The 25,496-nt window shown below is 37.3% G+C and overlaps 1 protein-coding gene across 1 annotated transcript in view; it reads right to left on the bottom strand.

Moving 5' to 3' along the window:
- LOC121418297 (protein salvador homolog 1-like) overlaps positions 1–25,244 on the bottom strand; it is a 30,272-nt gene extending 5,028 nt beyond the window's left edge. The window contains exons 1-5 of the mRNA XM_041612080.1: positions 25,161–25,244; positions 8,487–8,598; positions 7,559–7,753; positions 6,592–6,693; positions 683–758 (exon numbers count right to left, since the gene is read on the bottom strand). Coding sequence (XP_041468014.1) covers positions 683–758; positions 6,592–6,693; positions 7,559–7,753; positions 8,487–8,580 — 467 coding nt within the window. The 5' untranslated portion in view covers positions 8,581–8,598; positions 25,161–25,244. The remainder of the gene's footprint in view (positions 1–682; positions 759–6,591; positions 6,694–7,558; positions 7,754–8,486; positions 8,599–25,160) is intronic.
- Between the last annotated feature and the right edge of the window lie 252 nt (positions 25,245–25,496).

The following is a 25,496-nucleotide window of genomic DNA, read 5'->3' as shown; positions in this document are numbered from 1 at the left end:
AATAATAATGATAATACTCATTTATATAGCCCTATCTATCTAGAAATAATCTATTCCAAAGCGCACTGTTATTACTATTATCATTATCTCGGCTTAAGCTCGAGCTGCCTTTCATCGCTTAGTGCATTCAAGGAATAAATCCTACCAGGTACCCATTCACCTCACCTGGGTTGAGTGCAGCACAATGTGGGTAAATTTCTTGCTGAAGGAATTCATGCCTTGGCTGGGATTCCAACCCACGTCCCTCTGATTGAAAGACAAGAGTCGTTACCACCAGACCACGATGCCCCAATCTAGATCTGCTACATTAACCTGAACCTGATTTTGTGGAATTATGGAATCTAAATGGAACATTGATCCTACAGAAGATTTCCAACAAGGATGAGCACTTGTGGGATAGTGTATTGTCATTATGGCTTGGAAAAAGGACCTCAGTAGGCACTCCCCAAAGGCTTTCACATCCTACCAGGTACATATTCAACGCCCGGGTAGAGAGTGGCAAAGTGTGGATTGATACCTTGCCAAAAGACTAGGCCTTGACGGGATTTGAACACATGATCCCCGATTTACAAGGCGAAAGTTGGAACTACTATACCAATGGTTTTATCCCTCAAAACTTTGTCCGTTGAGAATGTTCCAGCAATAATAGAATTATTGGGAGGAAAAAAGGGTTTTGACTTACTCAATATAAAACTTCCTCCCCCTCATCGTCCTATCTACAGTCCAGCCCGGAGGAAGAGGCATATCTGGTACATTACCTGAAATATACAAATAAACATTACATTCAAATCCATTTATATCCACATCTCTTAAGAACAAAATGTAAAATACAAAAAAAAGAAACAATATTCATATCAAATTCTAGGCTAGAACTGATTTGGATCCGAGGACAGATTGTATTTTATCTCAAAATCATTTAATTATTCCTGTTTAGGAAGTAAAATAATTAAAAGCTTGATTTCACTCTTGGGTAATGCACTTGTTGCCATTAACCCTAAAAGAGCCGGGAATCCCCCCCCCCCTTAAGATTAACTTGGATCAAATTTAAAAGATAACAAAAATCAAAATTCTAATACAGAAATTGAAATATCAGACCTATTTATAAAGCCAAATGTTAGAAATGCACTCGAATATACATGTAGCTGCAATTTTTTTTTTGCTGTACAAATTCACCGGATTTCATGTGGTCCTGTTCACGGATAGGGTCCACTTTTTGTCAACCTAGGGGTCAAATTTTCAAACCCAATTAAACATTATAATTGTTGTTTTTCTTAAAACTTTGGATTATAAATTTTTATGAAAAATGAATTCTGGACCTTAATTCCATCTGCTATACCTCATACTAAACCCAATCTCCTGAACTTACAGCAATATTTTTCCAAAAAGTGGTACTTATTCTATTACATTTTTCAACGGAAGGAATGGACTCATGCCAATTCTTCTCTGAGTGATTAAAGCACATTATTTTTGCTGCCCAAGATTCAAATATGAATGTTCTTCCTTAAGATTTACCAATTTTGTAATGCTTTTTGGCAGGATTTCAGTAAAAAATGTGAATGTGAGTTGCAAAAGTTTTGTTTATACATTCAAGACCAGAAGAAAAGACTATAATATGTCATTGGTGAATTACCCTTTCCACAGTGATAACCCACAACGAAAATCGGCTTGATTCTTGTACTGTTTGTAAAACCACAGATTTGATGTTTTTATTGGCAGGATGTGACAGACTATTGTGAACAGAAATCTGAGCTAGTAAGAAATTTTTTAACAAACTTGACAGGGTTATTTAGCTGATTTTATGATTGGACAAGCGAAAAACGCCCCATCTCCACACATGACATTACCATGTACCTGACATTCTTCTTTTTTTTTTAATGAGAGACTATACATGTACATGTATATACTGGAGTATGCAGAACAAAGTAAATGTTGCACAAGAATCACATACATGTAGATTGATAGATGTTTTATATAGTCTTTATTTGTATAATTTTCAATGTTTGTGTTGCCCTAATAAGGGTCTGGCTTTGCATTTGGTATTTGGCAGGACGTTACATGTGAACAGATATACATGCAGGACGTTACATGTGAACGGAAATGTCACATAATTTTCCTTTTTCCAGTTTCTTTTCCATATATCTTTATGTACATCCATGATTAGATAGTCAGTGTATGCACCTTTTAGTAGTTTTGTTTATTCAAAACTTGCCTATTAAACTGAATACAAACATTTATAATTTTAGCATATGCATGTATGTGTACCTTCATCAATCACAATATTGACAGTGAGAAACACTATATTCACATTTTTCTTCCCCTCTAGCTGTCAGATGCAGCCAGAAGCTGAGTACTTTTTGGAATCATTTTCAAAAACCTATCTTTACCTTTTAGGGACAGTTTGAAAAATGCACTTTATTCACTATTTCTTTTATAAGGATTGTTACTTCTAGGTATTTTCTCATCATGACCCCACCTTTTCTGACAATCTTGACCCTGATTCTCTGACAACCTAATTTTCTGTTCACTTTTTGTACAGGCAGCAGGCTTACCTACTCTCTGGAAGGACATGTTTTCTTAATTGCACCCTTACTGTCAGAACCTTGGCCATGCAAAGCTCAACATTTTGTCTGTGCCATTTTGGCCCCAACACTCTTGGTGAAAAATATTTTGGTTCAGTCCCACACTCCCGTGCACTCCCATTATCAGAGTGGATTGGGAGTTGTTAGTGACTGTACAGTATGAAAAAGGGGGAGATGAGAAAAAGGACCCCCATATTCTTTTTACTCCTTCCTCTTTTCATTTGTCGGTGATGGGAGTCATTGGCCATCTTCTCTGAAGCTTGCTAATGTAGCGTTCTTGCTCCCATTTATTTCCCTGTCACAAACCTCCAGTTGCTTCCAGTCCATCCTGACCTAGGGTAATGACACTGCACTAGGTCTCTGCCCATCATCTCTTCTCTTTTGTAGCCAATCTGATCTTGTTCCTAATCCTTGTTCTTTTTAAAACAAGGGTCATCCTCCTGCATGCATGTGAGGGTGATTGATGAAGGCAAGAGCATACATGTAGCCTCTCCAGTTTTTGGACAGGAAGCCTAAACCTCTCTTCTCAGAGGTTGCACATTATATCTCTGCTTCTTTTAGGGACCATTCATCTCCGATGAGACTTCTCTTGATTGCTTGGATGCAGAGGAGCAAATTAACCCTTCAGATTTTTCAGCATGCAGGACCAAATAGTGTCTACTAGGTCTCCTAACAGCTCCAGATTTGAGGTCTTTGCAATCTGATGCAGTGAACAGGATGTCTCTCACTTTCCTCATCACACTTTTCAACTCAATTCTGTGCTATCGCTCAGCTTTTGCTACATATACCCAAGATGTCAATGACTTTTCGGGGCTATCCAACTTCCAACTGCTTTGTGATCTACTGGGATGATCTTCTTTATATGACTAAGCTAGCTTCTCTTGGAGTCCTTCTTGAGTGATAGGGGAAAAAGCGTCTTCGAAACTACACCTAACCTTTACCACTTTACTACTTTAACACAAAGTGTTCTTCTGGTAGCAACTGCTTCTGGTCATTGTTTTCTCTATTAAAGCCCTGTCATTCACCCATGGACTGACTTGATGGGGGAAATATTGGTGTTCACCTCTTTCCAGGGCTTCTTCTTAGTCAGGAATCAGAGTCAGACTGCCACCACTGGTAAAGTTAAGCTTTTCTTCTCAGCCCCTTCTCTTCCTTCCCATCTGTTAGAAAGAGAGGTCTCTTGCCTGGTGTGGGAGCTTGTGTGGTACCTGGTGAAGGTGAAAGTTGACTTTCAGGGCGATCAGTTTTTCGCCTTGCACGAGTTTTTTCTCCTGATTCTTGCGTTTCATCTCATGATTTAGTGTTTAAAGCCATCCAGGCTATGTCACCTGATGCCCTTCTATCTGGTGATATGCCTATAGGTCCATGGTACAATGTGGTTTCTTCTGGGTTCTTTTTCAAGTCAGAGAGTTTATTTGGTGAATGTATGTAAGAAGCTTCAGGCATTTGATCTCTTCCTACTTGTCGTCATTGCTTGAGAAATATGCCTACTGGCTAATAGATATTAGCTCCTTCTGCCCTCAAGGTAATATCTTCTACTGCCAGCACCTATCAACTCCATTCTCCAGGAATATACCACCCTGGATTAATCTGTGCCGATCTGTAACTATTGGATAATCTATAAATCAGAAAAATCATACCCGATTTTATCATTTACAAGAAGATATCATGTATCTGTCCGCATCACTTCCATAATCCCCTCTCCTTGAATATATGGCATACATTATGTTGACACAATCATTAATTAGCTTTATGACAAATGATTTGGCACAACAAATTTGTCACTTTACAACTTGGTGAAATCTAATAGAGCTAAAATTTTAGATTCAGCTGTAAGTGCATGTCAAAAGGATTGGATAATGATGCAGTGGTTAGTATATGTGTGTGTGGGTGTGTGTGTGTGGTTGCACCTGTGAGTATGTGTGTGTGGTTGGGTGTACATGTATGTGTATCGTAAATAAGCATGCTGATATTTTGCCTTGTGGCATTTATTTGACACTGCTGACTGGGGACATTACGAAATTCTAGATTTTACGTTCACATCAATTATGTCACGTCCTGGCTGAAAAATTTTATATTTCAATCTATCAGGGCCACTTTTTTATTATTTATTTGGCAGTGTAATGTTCTGTATATAGTTCCTTGTTCATTATTTAATAAAAACAAAAAAATATATTTACACAACAAGTAGTGTTCAAATTAACTTTTGTTCACAAGCCCCATAGGCACTGTATAAGCACAATAAGTTATGTTAAAGGTAATAAAATAGAGCAATTGCATTTATTGAAAATGTATCTAAAACAGAAGACCAACTTTAAAACAAAGAATGTTTGCAAATAATCAGGAAAAAATAGAAAAATAAAGAGAAGCATATCAAAACGTGGATAAATTTCTGTTCACATTTGTTTTGTCACGTCCTACCACTTCAAATACAGTTATTTCCATATTTCACAGAAGTAATGAACACAAAGTTAAAAGTACATATTCCAACATTTTACCAATGCAGTAACTGCAAACATACTAAAATTGCAATGATAGACTGATATTTTTCAAGTAGATACAGGCATAAGATGGGAAGGACATGACAGATGTGGCAGGACGTGACACGTGTGAACAGAAAAATTAGATCTAGTACTGTGAATGCATTCAAGCATATTTCCAATAAAGTTACACCTGACTGTAGACTTAGGAATTGTGCTTATCATGAATAATAACAGATGGATCCATTGTCGAGCATTATCACGAACAGGCTCCGAGCAAAAATGGCAGGACGTGACAAAATTGTGAACAGGAAACTGTGAACAAAGATCAAGTCCTGCACAGCTTTGTCAATGTTAATCATTGGACAATGATTTTCGGTACATTAAATCTCTATGTTCTATGTAACATTTTTGCATGGTTAATGAAACATTTCAATTTCAATTTTTTTTTATAGGTCAGGGACTTGATAACACTAAAATGTGAACAGAAAATGTCACGTCCTGCCACTAAATTTCATTGGCCTAAAATTCATATTTCAGAGGTTCCTGTTTATATGAAATATATATGATATTCAAGGACAACTAATACTCTCAACAAAAAGAACCAACTGAAACTGATGGACTAATCATTGTTAATTTGGCAGCTTTAAACATTAAATTCCATTTTTGAGGTTGACACCATAAGTGATCACTTTGGTCACATTTGAATATTTTTCCACCCAAAGGAAACAGAGAATGAATCCTGTTAAGCTAGTGGAGGTAGGACCTATTGGTATGTAACTAACAACAATGATAGTTATTCTCCAACTCATTTATTTTTTTGGCATGGAGCCTCTAAATGGAAAAAGTCTAAAGTGGACCCTATCCGTGAACAGGACCACGTACATGTTAATGCACTGACAAAAAGACAAAGCAAAATAATAAGTTGAGAATGAGATATAGACGTATGAATTTTCAGAAAGCAATTGTCATGATTATGGTTGTTCCTGAACAATAAAGGCTCGACAGAGTCCCGTCTCACAAGGAGGTATGATTGATTCGATGTATAGAAATCCATCAAAGTCATCAATTTTCATACAGAAAATTTTTACATGTCTTTTGGAAACAAAGAGGAGCAAACTGAATTGTCAACACAACAATTATTATCAATCTAGAAAACATTTTGAAATATCATGCATTGTTAACATTGACTTGCTGGCTTTGCATACTTTGTGGTCAATTGGATCAATTTTAACTCTTTGTAAGACAGGACCCATGGCCACGTCTTACAAAGAGTTACGATGATTCGATCAACCTAAGCTATATGGAAACCATCTCTGTCATTTTTTTTTGACAGGACATTTGGCAAGTGTCTGTTGTCAATGAAGAGAAGTACACAGAATCTTAAAGAAAACAATGAATGTATGAATACACCTTATATCTAGAAAACAGTTTGAACAGGCATGCAGTTTAAATGGTGACATTGCTGGCTTTCCATAGTTGTATTTGATTGGATCAATCGTAACTCTTTGTAAGACTAATATTTTACTTACCGACATGAGGTGGCTTGTCTTGTCTAAAGGCATTAGCCGGGAGATGGGGAGACCCCCCTCGTTGGCTGGGTAAACCACGGTCACCATATCCACTATGGTGTTCTTGGGACAAAAACAAAGAAATAAGTCACCGTGAAGATAATTTGTACAGAGAATGACTATTACTGTTTTATACCTATGAATGGTATTGGTACCTTTATGAGTGGTAAGGAATACTAAATAAGCTGGAGGGGGATATGGAGGGGGTGGGGATGGGGATGGAGAAGATGACAACGATGATGATGATGATGATGGTGATGGTGATGATTATGACACTGCTGAAGAAGGTGATTGTGGTGATGATGATGATGGTGATGATGGTGATGATGATGATGGTGATGATGGTGATAATGATGATGAAGAAGGTGATTGTGGTGATGATGATGATGGTGATGATGGTGATGATGATGATGGTGATGATGGTGATGATGATGATGATGATGGTGATGATGGTGATGATGGTGATGATGGTGATGATGATGGTGATGATGGTGATGATGATGATGGTGATGATGGTGATAATGATGATGATGATGATGGTGATGATGATGATGATGATGATGATGGTGATGATGGTGATGATGATGATGGTGATGATGATGATGATGATGATGGTGGTGGTGATGGTGATGATGATGATGGTGGTGGTGATGATGGTGATGATGGTGATAATGGTGATGATGGTGATGATGGTGATGATGATGACTGATGATGATGATGCTGGTGATGGTGATTGTAATAATGATGATGATGATGATGATGGTAATGATGATGATGATGAAGATGAAGATTATACTGCCCAATGATGGTGATGAAGATATAATGAACAAAGTAGGAAATAATTATTAGACCATACCATATTGGAGCTCAGTAGGAAATTAGTCTTGTGATTATTTCCCATACTGCATATATTACAACATGTGATTACCTGTTGGTGCCTGTCCATTGTCTTTGTTAAAGTCTGGTAGACCCAGTTGCGCTAGACCAGGCCGTCGTCCGACAGGGGCCCCTATTGGTTCCCACTGGGGTACTGCTGGGTTTGGGTTCCCCGGCTGTCCTCCTGATGGTATCTGAGATGGTCTCTTCAAGGCTGGGCCATTGCGTTGAACGGGACTCATATAGCCTGGATACCAACAACAAATGAGTTCTTTTATTACACACTTCTGTGATATCTTCTTAAAATTATAATAATAATAATACCAATAACAGTATATTTACCCAGGGTACTCGGTAGTCACTTAATTTCCGAAAACTGTTCTCCCAGTGGGCCCTGCTATTATTACCCAGCGAAGCTAGGCTACCTACATGTATTCAGGTTCACACAGCTTTTTGAGGAATTACTTCCAGCCGGTACCCATTTACCTCACCTGGGTTAAGCACACTGTGGATGAATTCCTTGCTGAAGGAAATTACGCCATGGCTGGGATTTGAACCCACAAACCTCTGTTTCAAAGTCCAGAGACTAATCCACTGGGCCACGATGCTTCTTTGAGTTTTTATGCATATTTTTTATTAAATGCATGCATCATCATGATTTACTCTACATGTAGGTATTATATTTCAAAAATGAATAAATAAAATGAGCATAAAATTTTCATCTCAATGATATAAAGAACAGACCCTATTTAATATTTGTGCAAGCCATTATTAGATAAACAACACATACATGTAAAATTTGAATTATCAATATATAGTGCATATACTAAATTCGAGTACTAGTTTATTTATTCCTGCCTTGAAAGAGTTAATCAGTTGAAAGCAATGTTCTCTGATGTTTAAATGTTCCAACAATTAGCCCCAACGTTGATAGATCTTATAGTCAGACACGGAAGTCAGAAACAACAGAAGATGCTTACCCTGTAACCATGGTGATGTCTCTTTCTTGGTATACTTGCCAGCGATGCCTTCAGGAGGTAACGGTTTGGATGAATCTTTCTTCCTCAGAAGCATGTTCTACATCTGGAACATCTGTAAAATCAAGAAGTAATATAGAGAACACTGGAATCACAATGGGCATCAAACCAATTCACGCAGCTCCCCATTTCCAAAGATGGAAGTGAGAACACACCGGTGCACTGTAATCTTTGATGGTTCAATAATCTCTACTAGGCAGTAAGCTTACATGTGTCAATAATTACGAGATTGGTTCAATAACAGAGAGGCTCTAGCCTTTCACATCAATTGGATTCAGAACCCACAGTCACAACATGGCAAAAGACCAAATGAGATTAGAGAGAAATGCCAGTAGTTGCAGTAAACACTGATTTCATGAGAAAGTCTGTAAAACCAGGCTTAATTGTCAGAATATCATCGAGGATCTAGACCTGGTACAGTTACATAAACTGAACTTTGTGAAATCTTGAAATCTACGCTGAAAAACGTTCACACTGAAGATCACAACACAGATAGGCACACGTGGGACAGTGTATTATTATTGCTGGAATAAAGACCCGAGGGAAGTGACCGAATCCTCGCTTATTTTGCTTATTTCTCAGTAATTACACAATTTCTCCCAGAATCCTTTCGCACATATTTTTTATTCATACAAACAGACACTTGGGTGGTCATTATATCAGATTCTGTTAAAAGTCATTTTGAGGTCGTTACCCAAACTGGAATTTATCTTTAAACAAACTTCCCAGTTCATCGCACGTTCTTTGCAGGCATGCTAAGTTGCTAACATGATAAGCTTGATCACAAAGAAGCCACAGGAAGATGAAATCCAAATTTTAAATGTCTGAAACAATTCCACACCAACACACAGATCCCCCCGGGATGTCCCGGTAAGCGGGGGGGGGGGATAATCTGAACATGATGATTTCTCTCTCTGACTGACTGAGATACACACAGACACTCACTGTGTTCAGGAAAGTGTTTAATCAACATTTTCATCAGACAAGTTGTCAGATCTGAAATCTTTCTCTGTTGATTGGCTGAGAGGTACTGTTACTTTGGTAACTGTCGGATAAAATGGGACTTGTCGGATAAAACGTCCGACAAGTCCTTTCATGAAATGCCCCACAGACTATCACCACTTGTAGTACCTGGCCATCAATCCCTCGAAGGGTTTGTGTGGCTGTGTGATTGTTCCAGTCATTTAAAAATTAATTTCCTGTATTTTCTTTGTGAATGAGCAAATCACTAAACATGGCCTTGTAGGACATAAACTGTGAAGTTTGCTTAATCCCATCTTATTTTCACTGGTCTTCCTTTTGCGATTTTGTGACTTTAGATTCTGAAATCAATTGCTGTGAAGGGCTATAGACTCTTTGAGAGTGGACCAATCTCTCAATTATTGTCAGTTGCTTAGTAAGAATTATTAAAGCTAGCCTGAGTAAAAAACAATGTTTATTTTGATTGTCTGAAATTTGTGTAATGCCCTTGTAAATTTTGATCAGTTTCTTTTGGAACCCAGTTTATAATAGGCCTGGGTCGGAACGGACGAAATACCACTATCTGTCCGATGTGTGCGAGTTTCGGTTTTGTTTTATATGTTCCAGTATTCTGATAAAACAATGCAATACTTCAAAAATAGTTTTAAAATTTTCTTCTAAATATCTTGACATAATTAGTCCCATCGAGTATGTCTTATTCAGTCTTACCAATCACAACCCAGGTTTCTTGGGGTACGTTTATTCGACACTTTTTTACCCTAGAATCATGATTAGAATCATGATTCAAATCACGATTCTGCAGAATCACGATTGCGTTTAGTCGAAATTGAATATAATCATGATTAGAATCACAAACATGAAACACGAAAAAAGGGGCGTTTGGAAAGACGTTTCTGTAGAATCACGAACGAAAAAGGTCGTATGAACGATATCGTGATTTGAATCATGATTAGAATCATGATTCAAATCACGATTCTGCAGAATCACGATTGCGTTTAGTCGAAATTGAATATAATCATGATTAGAATCACAAACATGAAACACGAAAAAAGGGGCGTTTGGAAAGACGTTTCTGTAGAATCACGAACGAAAAAGGTCGTATGAACGATATCGTGATTTGAATCATGATTCTATGACGTCATTGTGTCGTGCTTCTTCCGGGTTCGACTCAAAGGCGCGCGCTGTGTTTCGTGCAGGTTAATTTTCGTGTAGCAGTATTGCCAGCATTTAGGAATTATCATTCTGTGTATTGTACCCCCGGGGTTGTACTGTAGCGTCATTTGTATATTTCATTGTTTTCATCCATCATTTCTTCAAGTTCCAAAGGCACAAATTGGACTGACGATGAACTCAGGGCTCTACTTGTGCTTTGGGCTCAGCCTGAAGCACAAGCATCCCTTACCGGGATTCACAGAAATAAGACGATCCCTTTCAGCGGCGCTTGCGAGGGAGGGATTTCAACGGAGATGTGGCACCGCCCAGTGCCCAGTACAGGACCATCATAGACAAGAAAAATCGATCGGGAGGTGGGAGGGAGGATGATGACCCCTTCTGGTTCCCGATCAAAAACAATACGAGGTACAATACACGGAATTCTGGAAGTAAAAGATTTATTTTTCGGAAGCCGAGTAAGCGTTGCACTTGCACAAACGATCGCGCGTTAGCTCCGGCGGCAGCAAAAATCTAGCAGCCGACGTGAAGTTAGAAACACGTGCGAAAATGTTGACCTATACTTCCTGGGTCAAACTGCGCACTGTGATGCGCACTGGATCGGCCCGAATTCAGGGAGAAACAGCGTTAGAAAGATGGTCGTATAAACGCTGATTCTGTCGGATCGTGATTCATGCTGCTGTTTTGAATCATGATTCAAATCATGATTCTGGGTCGAGGTCGCATAAACGCAGCCTTGGTTACATTTCAGGTGACCACCGAGAAAAATAAGATGAGAAGAGGGGAAAAAACTTTGTTAGAAGCTAAGCACGATACACATATAGAGGGCGGCAGACTCTATATGCATCTCGTAAACTTAGCTACAAACAAGATGGCCACGTAAACATCGGCAAGTTTTTACCAGTCTTCTCATAATATTTTTTTTTAAATGAAGAGTACAAGATGGCCACATAAACATTGGAAAGTTTTTTTCCCATCTTCTCATATTTTTCTTGTTTTTTTTTAATGTTTGTTTAAAACAGAAAAAGTGTTGACTGTTGGGGCAAAAAGTACATACCCTCGCAAACTTGACCCTAAACAAGTAGCCTTCCTAGCAAAATAGATACCCTTTTTTCATTATTTTATTGTTTTTGACATCCTTATTACGTCACGTACGTAACGTGCCCTATCTTAAAAAAGACATCCTTTTCACGTTTTTTGGTCGCGCATGGTATCCACTCATCAATGTAAGTAACCCCCCCCCCCCCCGCCGGGACACTACATGTACCTGACACAAATTCCACATAAATTGTTTCCCTACGGTATCTTTCTCTCATGGCACTTGGACAACATGTAACCCACGAGTCCCTGACCGTATTCATGCATGTACAACACTGAAAGCATCTGAGCTCTGACAAGAGACAACACTCATTAAAAGAAGTTTGGCTGAATACACCGGAATGGTTGGAATGTCTATTAACTGGGAGGCACATAAAGGGCTTATTGATGAGTGTGTGCATGCATTTTGATACCCTATTCAGATTGAAACAGTATCCCGGATTCATAACTAAAAGAGTAATATAAACAATCCCCATTGATTGAGAAAGATCACAAAACATGACACAACTCAGTGTCTCATACATTGTATATTAATAATTATGAATCCAATTACTTTATTACATGTACATGTGCAAAATGCAGAAAAAAGTGGCATAAAGTGGGCATTTGAATCATTCAACTACATGTACGTGTACATGTACATGTATATCAAGGATACTCCTGCAGTCCTGCTTCAAAATCAGGCAAATTATATATACATGTAACATAAGAATGCACATCCATATGGACTGTTATACATGTAGCAACGCAGTGCAAATACATACATGTATGAACTTGCACAAAGAGATTTGCATACTATACCCAAGATGCATGCATTGTCGTTCACTATCATCACAAATTTCAAAACATGCAGTCATGCATTAATTGTTTTATAAACCAGTACCAGTAAAGAATTTGACAAACTAATTTCACACATGAAACATCAAATATTTCATTTTTCTATGAGGAGTCCATCCATGTATGTTTAAATAATATCAGGAAAATAATAAGAGTTGCATAATGAATGATCAACAATGCGTGTGTAACATCATTGGCTCCTTCAATAAAAAAAAATGTGCTTATGTACATGTAATGTGCTTGTTGTTTCATTTTTCAATAAGTAAACCATAATGATTGATTCATTGTAAAATTTCTAATATTATTGTTAATTCAGAAAAAAAACCTTTGACATCACACATTTTGGCCGCATTGCTAATCAGAGGATCTCTATGAAATTTAGATGTAACATTCGCATCATTCCATTTTTCTCAAACTTTCATTGATTTGCTTTATGAGGCTTTTGCTCTCATAACCAATACCACCTAGCTCTCTTGGCCACATTATCATTTTTCGAATCATTTAAAAACTTGTAATCAAGTATTGTTATTGTCATTTTTCATGTTATTGTCATTTTTCTCAAAATTTCATTGATTTGCTTAATACACTTTCTGATTTACACAATCCACTGTTTTCAAGGCTTTTGCTCTTGTAACCAATACCACCTTGCTCTCCTGGCCACATTATAATTTTTCGAATCATTTAAAAACTTGTTATCAGTTTTTGTTATTAGCTCTAAAAAACAACTAAATCAAGAATATTTTAATCACATTCCATGCTTGCGAAGTTTGACCAAAAAATGAAAAATTCAGTAAACAAATTATCAGGAATTTCAGAAACACAATTAAAGCAATACAGGCAGATCACATTTTTCAACCAACATGTGGGTTATGATTTTCCTCATGAATACAATTCACAGCACTTGATACTTGTTGTTTCTCATTCACAGTCACACATTATTTCATACATGTCATGCAGTCACCCACCACAAAGGGTGGTGCTGTTACATTACAGCCATTGATTTTGTTTATTCATGATTTTATTCTCAATCATTTTTCCAAACCAAGGGGGCTATGCCAACAAATCTGGTGCCATAAAGAATCTAGAAAGTTTCATGGCTGGAGGGTCTATAGAACTTCAGTTACGGTGTCACGCGCGTAAAACATTCCCCATAGACTTGTGTGTTAAAATGGCACTTTTGAAAAATTCATAAAAATAAATGTGAAATTAGAGGGTGGAATGTTTACTACCATTGGATAGGATATATATCTGGCATTCCATATCTGACCAGGAAAGGGTAGCGTAGCCAGCTCATTTTAAAAATAAATTGCCATTTATGAAGATAACTATGAATGGATCAAATTCATCGACTCAAACAGTAAAATAGCCCTAATTAGTCCGCCAGTCAAAAAAATAGTTCCAAGTCACTTTTTTATCTTCCCAATTTGGGCGAAGGAAGTTCAGTAGTTACCATTTCTAGAATCAGTGTTAGATTTTGAATCATATTCATACAGTTTTGTCAATCAGCAACATCAAATTGAAAAAATTTGAATGGGTTGGGTCGAACGAATATCTTGAGCCCTCCTGATGTAATTAGGCTCATGGCACCTATATTATATGACCTATGAATTTTATTTTATTGAATAGCTACCGGTACTTTGCTATTCTTTCATATCTGTACACTCACACTAGCACAAAGAAATGCATTGAAAATGCCTATTTTCTATGAAATTACCCATTTTAATGTATTACTCATACATGTTATATTCACTATATGGATGCATACATATCCTACCTGCATACAGCCCAGCAGTGAATGTAATGACAATAGGTCCCTATTAATTGTGATATAAAGGTGTATGTTAATTTTGTGTACAGAGATGCTAACTGATAGCTCAAAAAATCCTGAAAACCCAGGCCGGGGGTCCAGGGGCCCGCCCAGGGCCCCTGGCGGGGTCAAGGGCGAAGCCCCCTGAAGCTGGAACGTTTTCTTATTCTTTAGAGGGCTGAAATCATTAATCTACAGTAGTACATAACAAATAATTAATGACATAATAAACTTCATATCATAGGCAAGAAAGGTGCTCAAAAAAAAAAAATCATGTAACCCGTACTCATTACGGTACGGGTTAACCTGCTGCGGGTTAATATGCTGCGGCCAATGGGTGCGACTCGGGACGGGTGTATGTAGCAGCTGGGGTGCCCTTTTTCACTCACTGTACTCATCAACAAGACAATCCTATACTAATGAAAATCCATAAATCACAATTTCTATCAAAATGATGGATAGTTCACACATATGAATTGATGAATACGCACCAGAGAACACATATTTCATGGTAGCAAATAGGTTTTCAGCTGAAATCCCGCGGCAGACAACCAATCACTCACGCAGCAGCAGGAATTGCAGCCACACCGGGCCGTGCTTCGAGCGGTTCTACCGGGCGATCGCCCGACTGGGATAGCGCTGACACCGGTATCCCTTCAGGGTATAGGGCGGCATTTGCAACTGCTACAATGTATTGCTCGCGCGTACCGTGCAAGTACAGTACCAGCTAACTTCATGCTGCGCACAACGCTAATAATTTTCCGTCTGCGCAAATTGGCCATCCAAAATTGAAATTGCGCTCTCCGTAGCGAACTCCGTGACAAGATTTGGAGGGGAAATTTTTATGGATTTCACTTTGACAACCGATTTTTTTTCCGGAATATTATTCAGCAAAGGAAAAAATCCGGAATTCCGGAAAAATCCGGAAAATTAGCAACTCTGTGTGTAGATATCAGGATATCAGAACTGCCTCAAACAAAATTACCAGATATACATGAGATTGAATGAGGAAACAGTAAAAGTATAAGAACATACCACTTTAGTACATTTGCATTTGACCTATTATATCAAAATCTTCCTAGGGCTATTGCCTCTCAGATGTAAGAAGGAAGAGATACATAAAAATAGATAGAAGAGAGAGAGAGAAAAAAGAGAGATAGAAAGAGAGAGAGAAACAAAGATAATTTCATAGATGGCATGGCTTATAAAGAGGGGGGGGGTAGACTAAGATTGGAGCACACAGCCACCCCCATCCCTCCTTAGTTGAGCACTATTAGCCCCTTAGATACCTTACCTTACTCTGTGCCTTTTTCTAAATACCTTCTTGAAGGTACCACTCTAGTCCTCTTCAGTAAAGTTCTCAAAGCTCCTCTCTACCCCCTTCCTTTTACATGAGCAATTTTTAAAGGTCTTTCTAATATTAAGTATGTGATGTACACTAACACAAATGATGAATCAGAACAAAAAGAGGCATAGACGCTCTATACATTGACCAGTCTACATATAGGCTTACATATACACAGACCTACTAACTTTAGCTGATATTGCCTTGCTAGCCATTAAATCAATTCTTTGCACCTCTTGATGACTAAATATATTGATATCAGTGAGAAATTGTTTGCTACTGAAGAGTTTGGCCAGGAATTCCATCCACTACTAGGGATATCCCATAGTACTTATAGGTGTCACGCGCGTAAAACATTCCCCATAGACTTGTGTGTTAGAATGGCACTTTTGAAAAATTCATAAAAAATAAATGTGAAATTAGAGGGTGGAATGTTTACTACCATTGGATAGGATATATATCTGGCATTCCATATCTGACCAGGAAAGGGTAGCGTAGCCAGCTCATTTTAAAAATAAATTGCCATTTATGAAGATAACTATGAATGGATCAAATTCATCGACTCAAACAGTAAAATAGCACTAATTAGTCCGCCAGTCAAAAAAATAGTTCCAAGTCACTTTTTTATCTTCCCAATTTGGGCGAAGGAAGTTCAGTAGTTACCATTTCTAGAATCAGTGTTAGATTTTGAATCATATTCATACAGTTTTGTCAATCAGCAACATAAAATTGAAAAAAATTTGAATGGGTTGGGTCGAACGAATATCTTGAGCCCTCCTGATGTAATTAGGCTCATGGCACCTTACACATGATGTGACATCCTCAAAGACAAGGCACCAGGGGTGGTGCCAGAAGTGGTGTGTCAGAAACGGTGCCGTTGGAAGCAGCACTAACCGCTGCTACCACCGTCGGAAAAGCGGCGCCTATAATCTCGCTCTGCTATGCAGCGAGACAAAAAACATGTTATTTTTTTTAAAGTTTTCTTTTAGTGCTACCAAGAATGCATAATTAATATTTCCATGAATGCAGGATAAAAGAGCACTGTCAATTCATTAAACACCTTGCTCATGGGCATTGGTGTTTGTGGCCGGGGATTGAATCCGGACTTTCAAAATGTTAATGGTGTCCCCTATCCATTTCTCAAACCCCCCCCCCCCCACTTATTTCCAAATTCTGGATACACCTCTGATTCGTACATAAACTCAATTGATCCTCAGAAATTGTTACCATAGAATGCAATTTTGAGGAAGAACATTATTCATTGTCAACTTTCCAAGGCCATGTTTATGATTCAACTTTTCAGGCCAGAATCAGCGTTTCCATACGTGATTAGTCCAAAACACGGTTGTGTCATGGCATGCTTACTTTCATTTAAGCAACGTTAAAACGCCCATCGTAAACTCACAGAAAGGTGCGTTTGTAAACATCGTTTAACCAGAATCAGGTTTTCTGGGGAAGTATAAACAGAACCACGATCGTAAACGTGTTTAAATGACGTCATTTGTTACATGCTTCCGGTGAGATGAAAATCCGTGAGCAAATACATTCGCATTGCTCCATAGTCGCATGTAACCTCCATAATGTTACCTCTCATCTCCCTTGTTACATTTGCATGTGTGATAATTGATTTAAGTGCTATGTCAAGTATTTATAAAGGGATTTACCAAAAAAAAATATGGAACATGAGTTATGAGGAGACATCGCAAGATGCCCTAGTAGCATTATTTTATTATGTATAATTTACTATTATTTATTTTTTCTATTATCCTCACCATGGTGGAAATTATATGGCTATGTCAAGTAGCTCCATGCGATGACTAAAATATCAGAAAAGATTGTTTGTTGTTTAAAGGGGAAGTTCACCCTGACAAAAAGTTTATTGTAAAAATAGCAGAAAAAATAATAAAAAATATTGCCGAAGGTTTGAGAAAAATTCATCAAATAATTAAAAAGTTATTAGAATTTCAATTATTTGATTTGTGACATCATATGCGAGCAGCATTCCTACATAGCGAATGGTAAAAAATCAATGAAATGTCATTTTCTCAGAAAATTGAAAATGGTTTTCATTGTACCTTTTGTATATCAATAGACAAATCACTTCACACCCGATCATGAATAGAAAACAAAATTAAGTCATCAGGAACCATACAAAATTTGAAATTCATGCATTTTATATTACATAACACATGGGGCAGCTGCCCGTTTATGACGTCACAAATCCAAAACTTTGAACTCTAATAACTTTCTTACTCTTTAACGGATATTCCTCAAACCTTCACCAATATTTTTTACTATTTTTTCTGCTATTTTTACAACAAAGTTTTCTTCAGGGTGAACTTCCCCTTTAAATAAGTCAACGTACCTTCCCCATAACAACACTCGGAAAAAAAAAAAACTTTGGAAAAAGGGAGCGCCCAATTTGACCTCGCCTTCCTGCTCAACTAAAATTATGATGCGAGGCCAGCTGGAGTTCGTGATTTCGCCTCTGAAAAGTTAAGCATAAACAGCACTCCCAGAACCACATTTATGATTGGCGTTTTGAAACGACGTTTGAAAATGCTGATTCTGTCCTTGCAATGAAAGCATAAACACACCGAAAGTGTACTCGGCTCGCTCAACCATGAAAGTGTAAAACCTTTGGAGTGTGCATGGTAATAAAATGATGGGTGATAAATAATGAAAAGCAATAAAGTTACAGTTGAAAAAGTATTTCCTCCAATTTTCATTTTTTGTAATTTACAACCCCTCAAAATGAGTCTGATGACTTTGAAAATAACATTTTTCACATTGGATATGTGTTCATTTTATTACATGAATTTAAAAATCTATTTAATTTTTGCTCAGAATTCCTCCCATAGATACATTCACTGCCAAATGAAATTGCTAAAGACAACTTTTAAAGTTCCACCATAAAGGGTTACTTACTCTTAAAGGCACCAATATTGCACACAATGGCTATGAGAGAGGTATAAAAACTTTACCAATTTTGTGAAATGAGGTTTTTGCTTCATGGACGATTAGGTATGTGTACTTAATTGCCAAGAGTTTTTTTTTCATGAAACTACACACATGGCTACAGAGAGACACTATTCAAAATGTGCGCACACCAAAATAAGCATTTGACACGGCAAACAGTGGGGCGAAGACCTTGAACTTTCTTCTCATTTGCAATATATGTTCAAATGAAAATGTTTTCATCTAAATGCTTATTGAAGCATGAAATGACAACAGTTACATCCATAATTCTTGACCATATCAAGGCCAGCTCCTCCTCAACTTTCTGCCACATTTTACTAGCAGTACATCTTTAGTATAGTCAGATGTAAAGCATTACACAAAATCCGTTATCGGTTAAGTGTCCTATCTTTTTATTGTAGAGTCTTTGATTTAGAAACTGTATACATTTAGGTATACCATTTGTTTATGAATAACGCAATGAACGCATGTGCTGCAGGTTACGGTATTTTCAAGGAGTGTAGGTTTTTTATAAAGACCTATTCCTCCTTTTATTCGTTTCTGCTAATAACTGATAATGAACTGCAATGATTTTTCTGAAGGTATTAGTTTTATTTGCACCATTATTTTATCAAATAAAAAAAGGATATGCGTGTATGATAAATTTGGACAAAGTTTATAAATCGCCGATGGGCTGAATTAAGATCGTGAATTTGTTAGCGCCCTTATGCATTATACAGCTCATAGACTCCACAGTCAACTCTCAGTAAAAAAAACACCAGTTGACCAAACTGAGGTAAGCAAACTTTTTTAATCATTTAAAGATTTTCTTATTTCCAAGAATCAAAACCTTGCTTTCAAAATTTACAAACAAAACTGGCCAATCAATATAGAATCTATAGACTTTTCTAGACTAATCTACCGAGGGCACATGCATGAATTTATTTTGGCCAAGTCTATTTAGCGCATGCGCCATGGTAACCCAGGGAGCCCAGGACTTGTCCGTGTAATACTAGGCATACATGGTTACTATCCAAAATGGGGTAGAATGGGCTCGTAATAGCACTTCAAATAAAAGGGGAAAAATAAATTATGCACTTACTTACCTCAATTATATTATGGATGAAGGTCTATCGTGACACAGAATCCTGACATCAAGGCACCAACTTGACCCTCAAAAAAGGAAAAGTTAGACCTCCATGTCGCGTTCGTTCTCGGTATCGATTGGCAATTTTGTTTTCATTTTGAAAGGAGAACAAATGAGACAAAACTTTTCCTTCTTTTGAGTGTCCAGTTTGTGCCTCGATGTCAGGATTCTTTGCCACGATAGAAACTCATCCATATAATCGAGGTAAATGCATAATTTATTTTTCCCCTTTTATATTGGGTGCTATTGCGACCCCATTCTACCCCATTTTGTAGAGTACCCTCTGCCTTCCAATGTAATGGGTGCAATTATAATTTTTCATTTTCACAACTATCCATTGATAATGTAACTATCCATTGATAATGTAAAAATAATTTAGAAAATATGAATAAATAAATATTGACAACAATAATCACAACACTTCAACACATTGTGAAACTTACTGATTTTGGCTCAAAGTACATGTAGCAGCACATTCAGTGTATTACTATCGATTAATATCATACTTAAAGGAGAATGAAACCATTGGAACAAGATAGCTTGTGTGAAAACAGAAAAATCAAAGAAACAGATCAACAAAAGTTTGAGAAAAATCGGACAAATAATGAGAAAGTTATGAGCATTTGAATATTGCGATCACTAATGCTATGGAGATAGCAAATTGGCAATGCGACAAAGATGTGTGATGTCACTTGTGAACAACTCTCCCCATTACTTTAGTATATATTTCACTTGAATTGACTCTTTTATCACATCTATCCATAGATCATGTGTTCTTTCTACATGAGGGCATGTAATACATATTTTTTAAGAATACATCATGGATAAAGAGTTTGTATCATCATAAGAAAAAGCAAAAAGAGACATTTTGAGGGTATTTTATAGTCCACCAAAGGGAAAGTTGTTCATCAGTGACATCACACATCCTTGACGCATTGCCAATGGGAAGATCTCCATTAGTGATTGCAATATTCAAATGCTCATAACTTTCTCATTATTTGTCCGATTTTTCTCAAACTTTCTTTATTCTTATTCTTTGATTTTTCTGTTTCTACACAAGCCTATTTGTTCCAAAGGTTTCATTCCCCTTTAAAGTTAGTAAACTGCAATTTTTTTGTACCTGCACACCAAAAAAAAAAGGAGTTATTTTGGGGCATAGGCTATCTCTTGTGAGGCCCTCTGTTGGTGATCTAGATTTGGATTCAATATTTTTTATTTCTTAAAAATATATTTTTACATAAATTCTTTTGGCAGAAGAAATATAATTGTGCTTATACCTCTAACTTTATGTTAGATCTTGATCTACATGTAAAAAAAGTGTCACACCTTTTTAGTTTACATCAGATCTAAGTAAGCCATAGTAACAAAGTTGTGAGATATGAATTAATAATAATGCAAAGAACAGTCGGAGCCAGCATCCACAAATACTGAAATGGAACTAAGACACTAAAAAATATGTTATATATACCAAAATAAATAAATGTGTGCACTCCAAAGTGTCTTTAAAGCATTGCAGTGCATCACAAATACATAAGGCAATGCTAAAAGCATTTGAGTGCTAAAATATGTCAATTTTTTTCCCCTCCAATGTTAAAATCGTATTGCTACAATTTTCCCACTTTTTAATCTAAAAAATGGTAACAAATGCTCCAAAATACAATTTAATCATATGGGTTGGCAGGTATGTATTCATTATATAACTTGGCTCTTGAGTAAATTTGATTCTTTAAGTAATTAAGTAATGTTTTCTTAATTACAAGTGGAATGCCTCTGGCCGTCTCACCTGCATCACACGATTCAACATATCAGCAGTGCTGACTTTGAAAACTACTTTAACTCGCACAAGATGTTCAGTGATACTTGGTTACTATTATTTCCACGTTTTATGAACTAGAACAATACACTTTACAGAGATAGGATGGTAATTCAACAGATACCCCCAATGTGGCCAAAGTTCATTGACCTCACATGACCTTTGACCTTGATCATGTGACCTGAAACTTGCACAGGATATTCAATGATACTTGATTACTCTTATGTCCAAGTTTCAAAAGTCAGATCAATAAACTTGTGAAGTTATGATGGTAATTCAACAGATACCCCCATTATGGCCAAAGTTCATTGACCTTTGACCTTGGTCATGTGACCTAAAATGCGCACAGGATGTTCAGTGATACTTGATTACTCTTATGTCCAAGTTTTATGAACTAGACCAACATACTTTTAAAGTTATGATGGTAATTCAACAAATACCCCCAATTCGGCCAAAGTTCATTGACCCTAAATGACCTTTGACCTTGATCATGTGACCTGAAACTTGCACAGGATGTTCAGTGATACTTGATTACTATTATGTCCAAGTTTCATGAATCAGATCCAAAAACTTTTAAAGTTTTGATTGTAATTCAACAGATACCCCCAAATCGGCCAAAGTTCATTGACCCTAAATGACCTTTGACCTTGGTCATGTGACGTGAAACTCATGCAGGATGTTTGGTGATACTTGATTAACCTTATGTCCAAGTTTAATGAACTAGGTCCATATATTTTCTAAGTTATGATGACATTTCAAAAACTTAACCTCAGGTTAAGATTTTGATGTTGATTCCCCAACATGGTCTAAGATCATTGACCCTAAATGACCTTTGACCTTGGTCATGTGACATGAAACTCTTTAGGATGTTCAGTAATACTTGATTAACCTTATGGCCAAGTTTCATGAACTAGGTCCATATACTTTCTAAGTTATGATGTCATTTCAAAAACTTAACCTCAGGTTAAGATTTGATGTTGACGCCGCCACCGCCGCCGCCGCCGTCAGAAAAGCGGCGCCTAGTCTCACTCTGCTATGCAGGTGAGACAAAAAAATAGAGAAGGCGTACACAAAAATATGCCCAAAATTAAAGTTTTTGAGCACTCTGGTGAATACAAAAGTTATTCCCAAGTTACTAATGAAAAATAATTGCAACTGTATGGAAACTAGTAATTTTGGTCACAAAAGTTATGTTTTAATGATTTATTAAAGTGTGTGCTCTGAACAGCATTGGCATACCATATAGTCCTACCTGTAGATTCCCCACAGGCAGGATGGTTGCACTCATTCACAAGGTTATGATATGGTTGCAGTGGACAAGTGGATATACCTTCATCCATATAATGGTGGTAAGTGCATAATTTCTGTTTTCACAATTTTCTTTCCAAGTTATTGAGACCACAATCTACCCTAGTCCCTTGTCTATGGTAAATGCACGGTGGACTCTTTTGCAGGCCAAAACTCCCTGGGTTAATGTAGAGTAGGAAATTAAGCTGTTATATTTTTTCTTTAATTTTTACAATACTAAGCTTGCGATTGTTTGCGACTGCAACGTAGTCCTAGTTCACCGGAAGTGGTGACACCGCTTGTTCAGTCTCACGTTCGTACAATGATGAAAACAGTTTCGATTTAACAGACCTTCATTTTTGAGGAGCGCGATCGCGCCAGCGCTCCTACCACGCTCCTAAAAATAAATAAACATTTTACATCTTTAGATCCACGAAATGGCCTTTTTTCCACAATTCCTTGAAATTACTATGATTTAGTTGAAAACTATCAGAAAAATGAAGAATATTCATCTCTTTCCCGACTCTGATTTTTATTTATCCTTGGTAAATATTGCAGTCCCATATGTAGATTTTCATGGCAATACCATGAATCGTAAAATATTTGTTTCAGTCAAAAAATATCATAACACTGTGTTATGATATTTTTTGACAGAAACAAATATTTTACGATTCGTAATATCTATTAGCCGATGCAAGTATTTTTTAAATCTTAGACTGCAGCTCTACACGCATGTGGTATCTTGGTATCGAAAACAAAAGATTCTAAAATGGCGACGTAAACAGACTGGGTAAGTTATGCTTGTGCTTTTTTCTTTTCAAATCAACCACTATTTATTTAATAAAAATAATTAAATTAATACTAACGGAGGGGTTAATAATATGGTTTGGGCCCATTTATGTGAATTTGGGCTCCAAACCTATGGAAAAGTGTTGATTTAGCCTGACTTGGATCGTGGGAATCTCATTCCGACACAGAGTCTTATGGGATCCAACTCCACGCGTCATTGGGGAGTAAGCCCACGAAGTAAATGTTTTTTACTCCCCAGACGCCTCCAGGCTAGGTGGAGCGTAATGTAGCGGGTCGGTAAAGAAGTGGAGAGCAGGGGCCGATTGCACGAAAGGGTCTTACCAAGGACCGTCTTTCGTGTCGCCCATCTTTTATGATACGCTATAAGCAGGGTGTTTCTGAAATTTATGATAAAGAATCTTATGTAACCTTAGTTTTTTTATGTAACCTTATGTATGTAAGATTCGTTAACTTGCTTTTAGTTTTAAAATGTAATTTTCTACAATTTCATGATCAGTATTATCATCAGTATCACATCATTTTATAAACAAATATTTTGTTTATTTTTTTTAAGGGACAAATGAAATATGTTTGCAGATAATTTATTTAAAATGCGTTTCACATGGCGTATCATATGGGCGACACGAAAGACGGTCCTTGCAAAGCTTTTCGTGCAATCGGCCCCTGAAGTCTTCGCCCGACGCCCCGGGCCGGGAGCTAGATAGTAGAGGCGCACGGCCAATATTGGAGACTGTCTCCAATGTGGGAAATTATCTCCAATATCAGAGACTTTTGTAAAGAATTTGGGTATCCAATTTCAGAGACAGTCTCCAGTTTTGGAGACTAATTTCCTTTGTTTACATTTGCGGCAAAAGGATTACCTTGGCGGCAAATAAAAAAGCAGATTCCTCATGACAAATTACCCCTTTTCACCATCTACTTTAAAAATTCACTGTCTACTTTTGTTTTGATAAGGATTTTTGTTGTCAATCACACACAAAACAAATCCCTTCTGACCTCAGTGAGACAAAATTTTGGGTTGAAAAAATCATGCTTTTGTTGTTGTTGTTTCTTTTGTCCTTTTGCAAAGCAAGTCTCCAATGTGGGAGATTGTCTCCCCTATTGGAGAGAGTCTCCCATATTGGCCGTGCGCCTCTACTAGCTACTGCTAGAGCTCTAGACTATAGCTCTCCCACTGCACTGCCGGCCGCGCCCGGCTGCCGTGGTGTAGCTAGGGGCGTGCCGGTATCGAGTTCCGATTAGACGATGGAATAAATAAGAAAACAAATCATCTATAGCCTACTCACTGACTACTAAATTTCACAAACAAGTTAATAGAATAGCTAATGTATACTCATACAAAGAGAATTTATATCAATACTCACGCAAACACAAAGGAAATGGTTAGCAATTCCGTTTTTTGTCTAAAATTCGTGACACCAACTTCCAATCGGCGCTCTCTCGATATTTCGCTTGCGGATCATCAATACAAACGTAGAGGGCGTCAACACTGCGGCGTTTGATGGTGGACGGATGAGCTCGTATCTCTGTGGATTGAGAACAATATAGGCATGAAACAAATTTCATGGACCCCCCCCTCAAAATTTTTTGTGCCTTTCCCCCTAAGACTTTGGTTGATAAGTTTTGGGGTTTTTTGTTTTGTTTTTTACTTGTCCAATTTTTATTTACCCGTGTCCATCCTTAAATTTCAGGTGGACCCC

Source organism: Lytechinus variegatus, chromosome 7 (assembly GCF_018143015.1).
Source record: "Lytechinus variegatus isolate NC3 chromosome 7, Lvar_3.0, whole genome shotgun sequence".
In the NCBI taxonomy this organism is placed as follows: Eukaryota; Metazoa; Echinodermata; class Echinoidea; order Temnopleuroida; family Toxopneustidae; genus Lytechinus; species Lytechinus variegatus.
The sequence above is the reverse complement of the archived record's forward strand: the minus strand, read 5'-3'. Positions and strand labels throughout refer to the sequence as shown.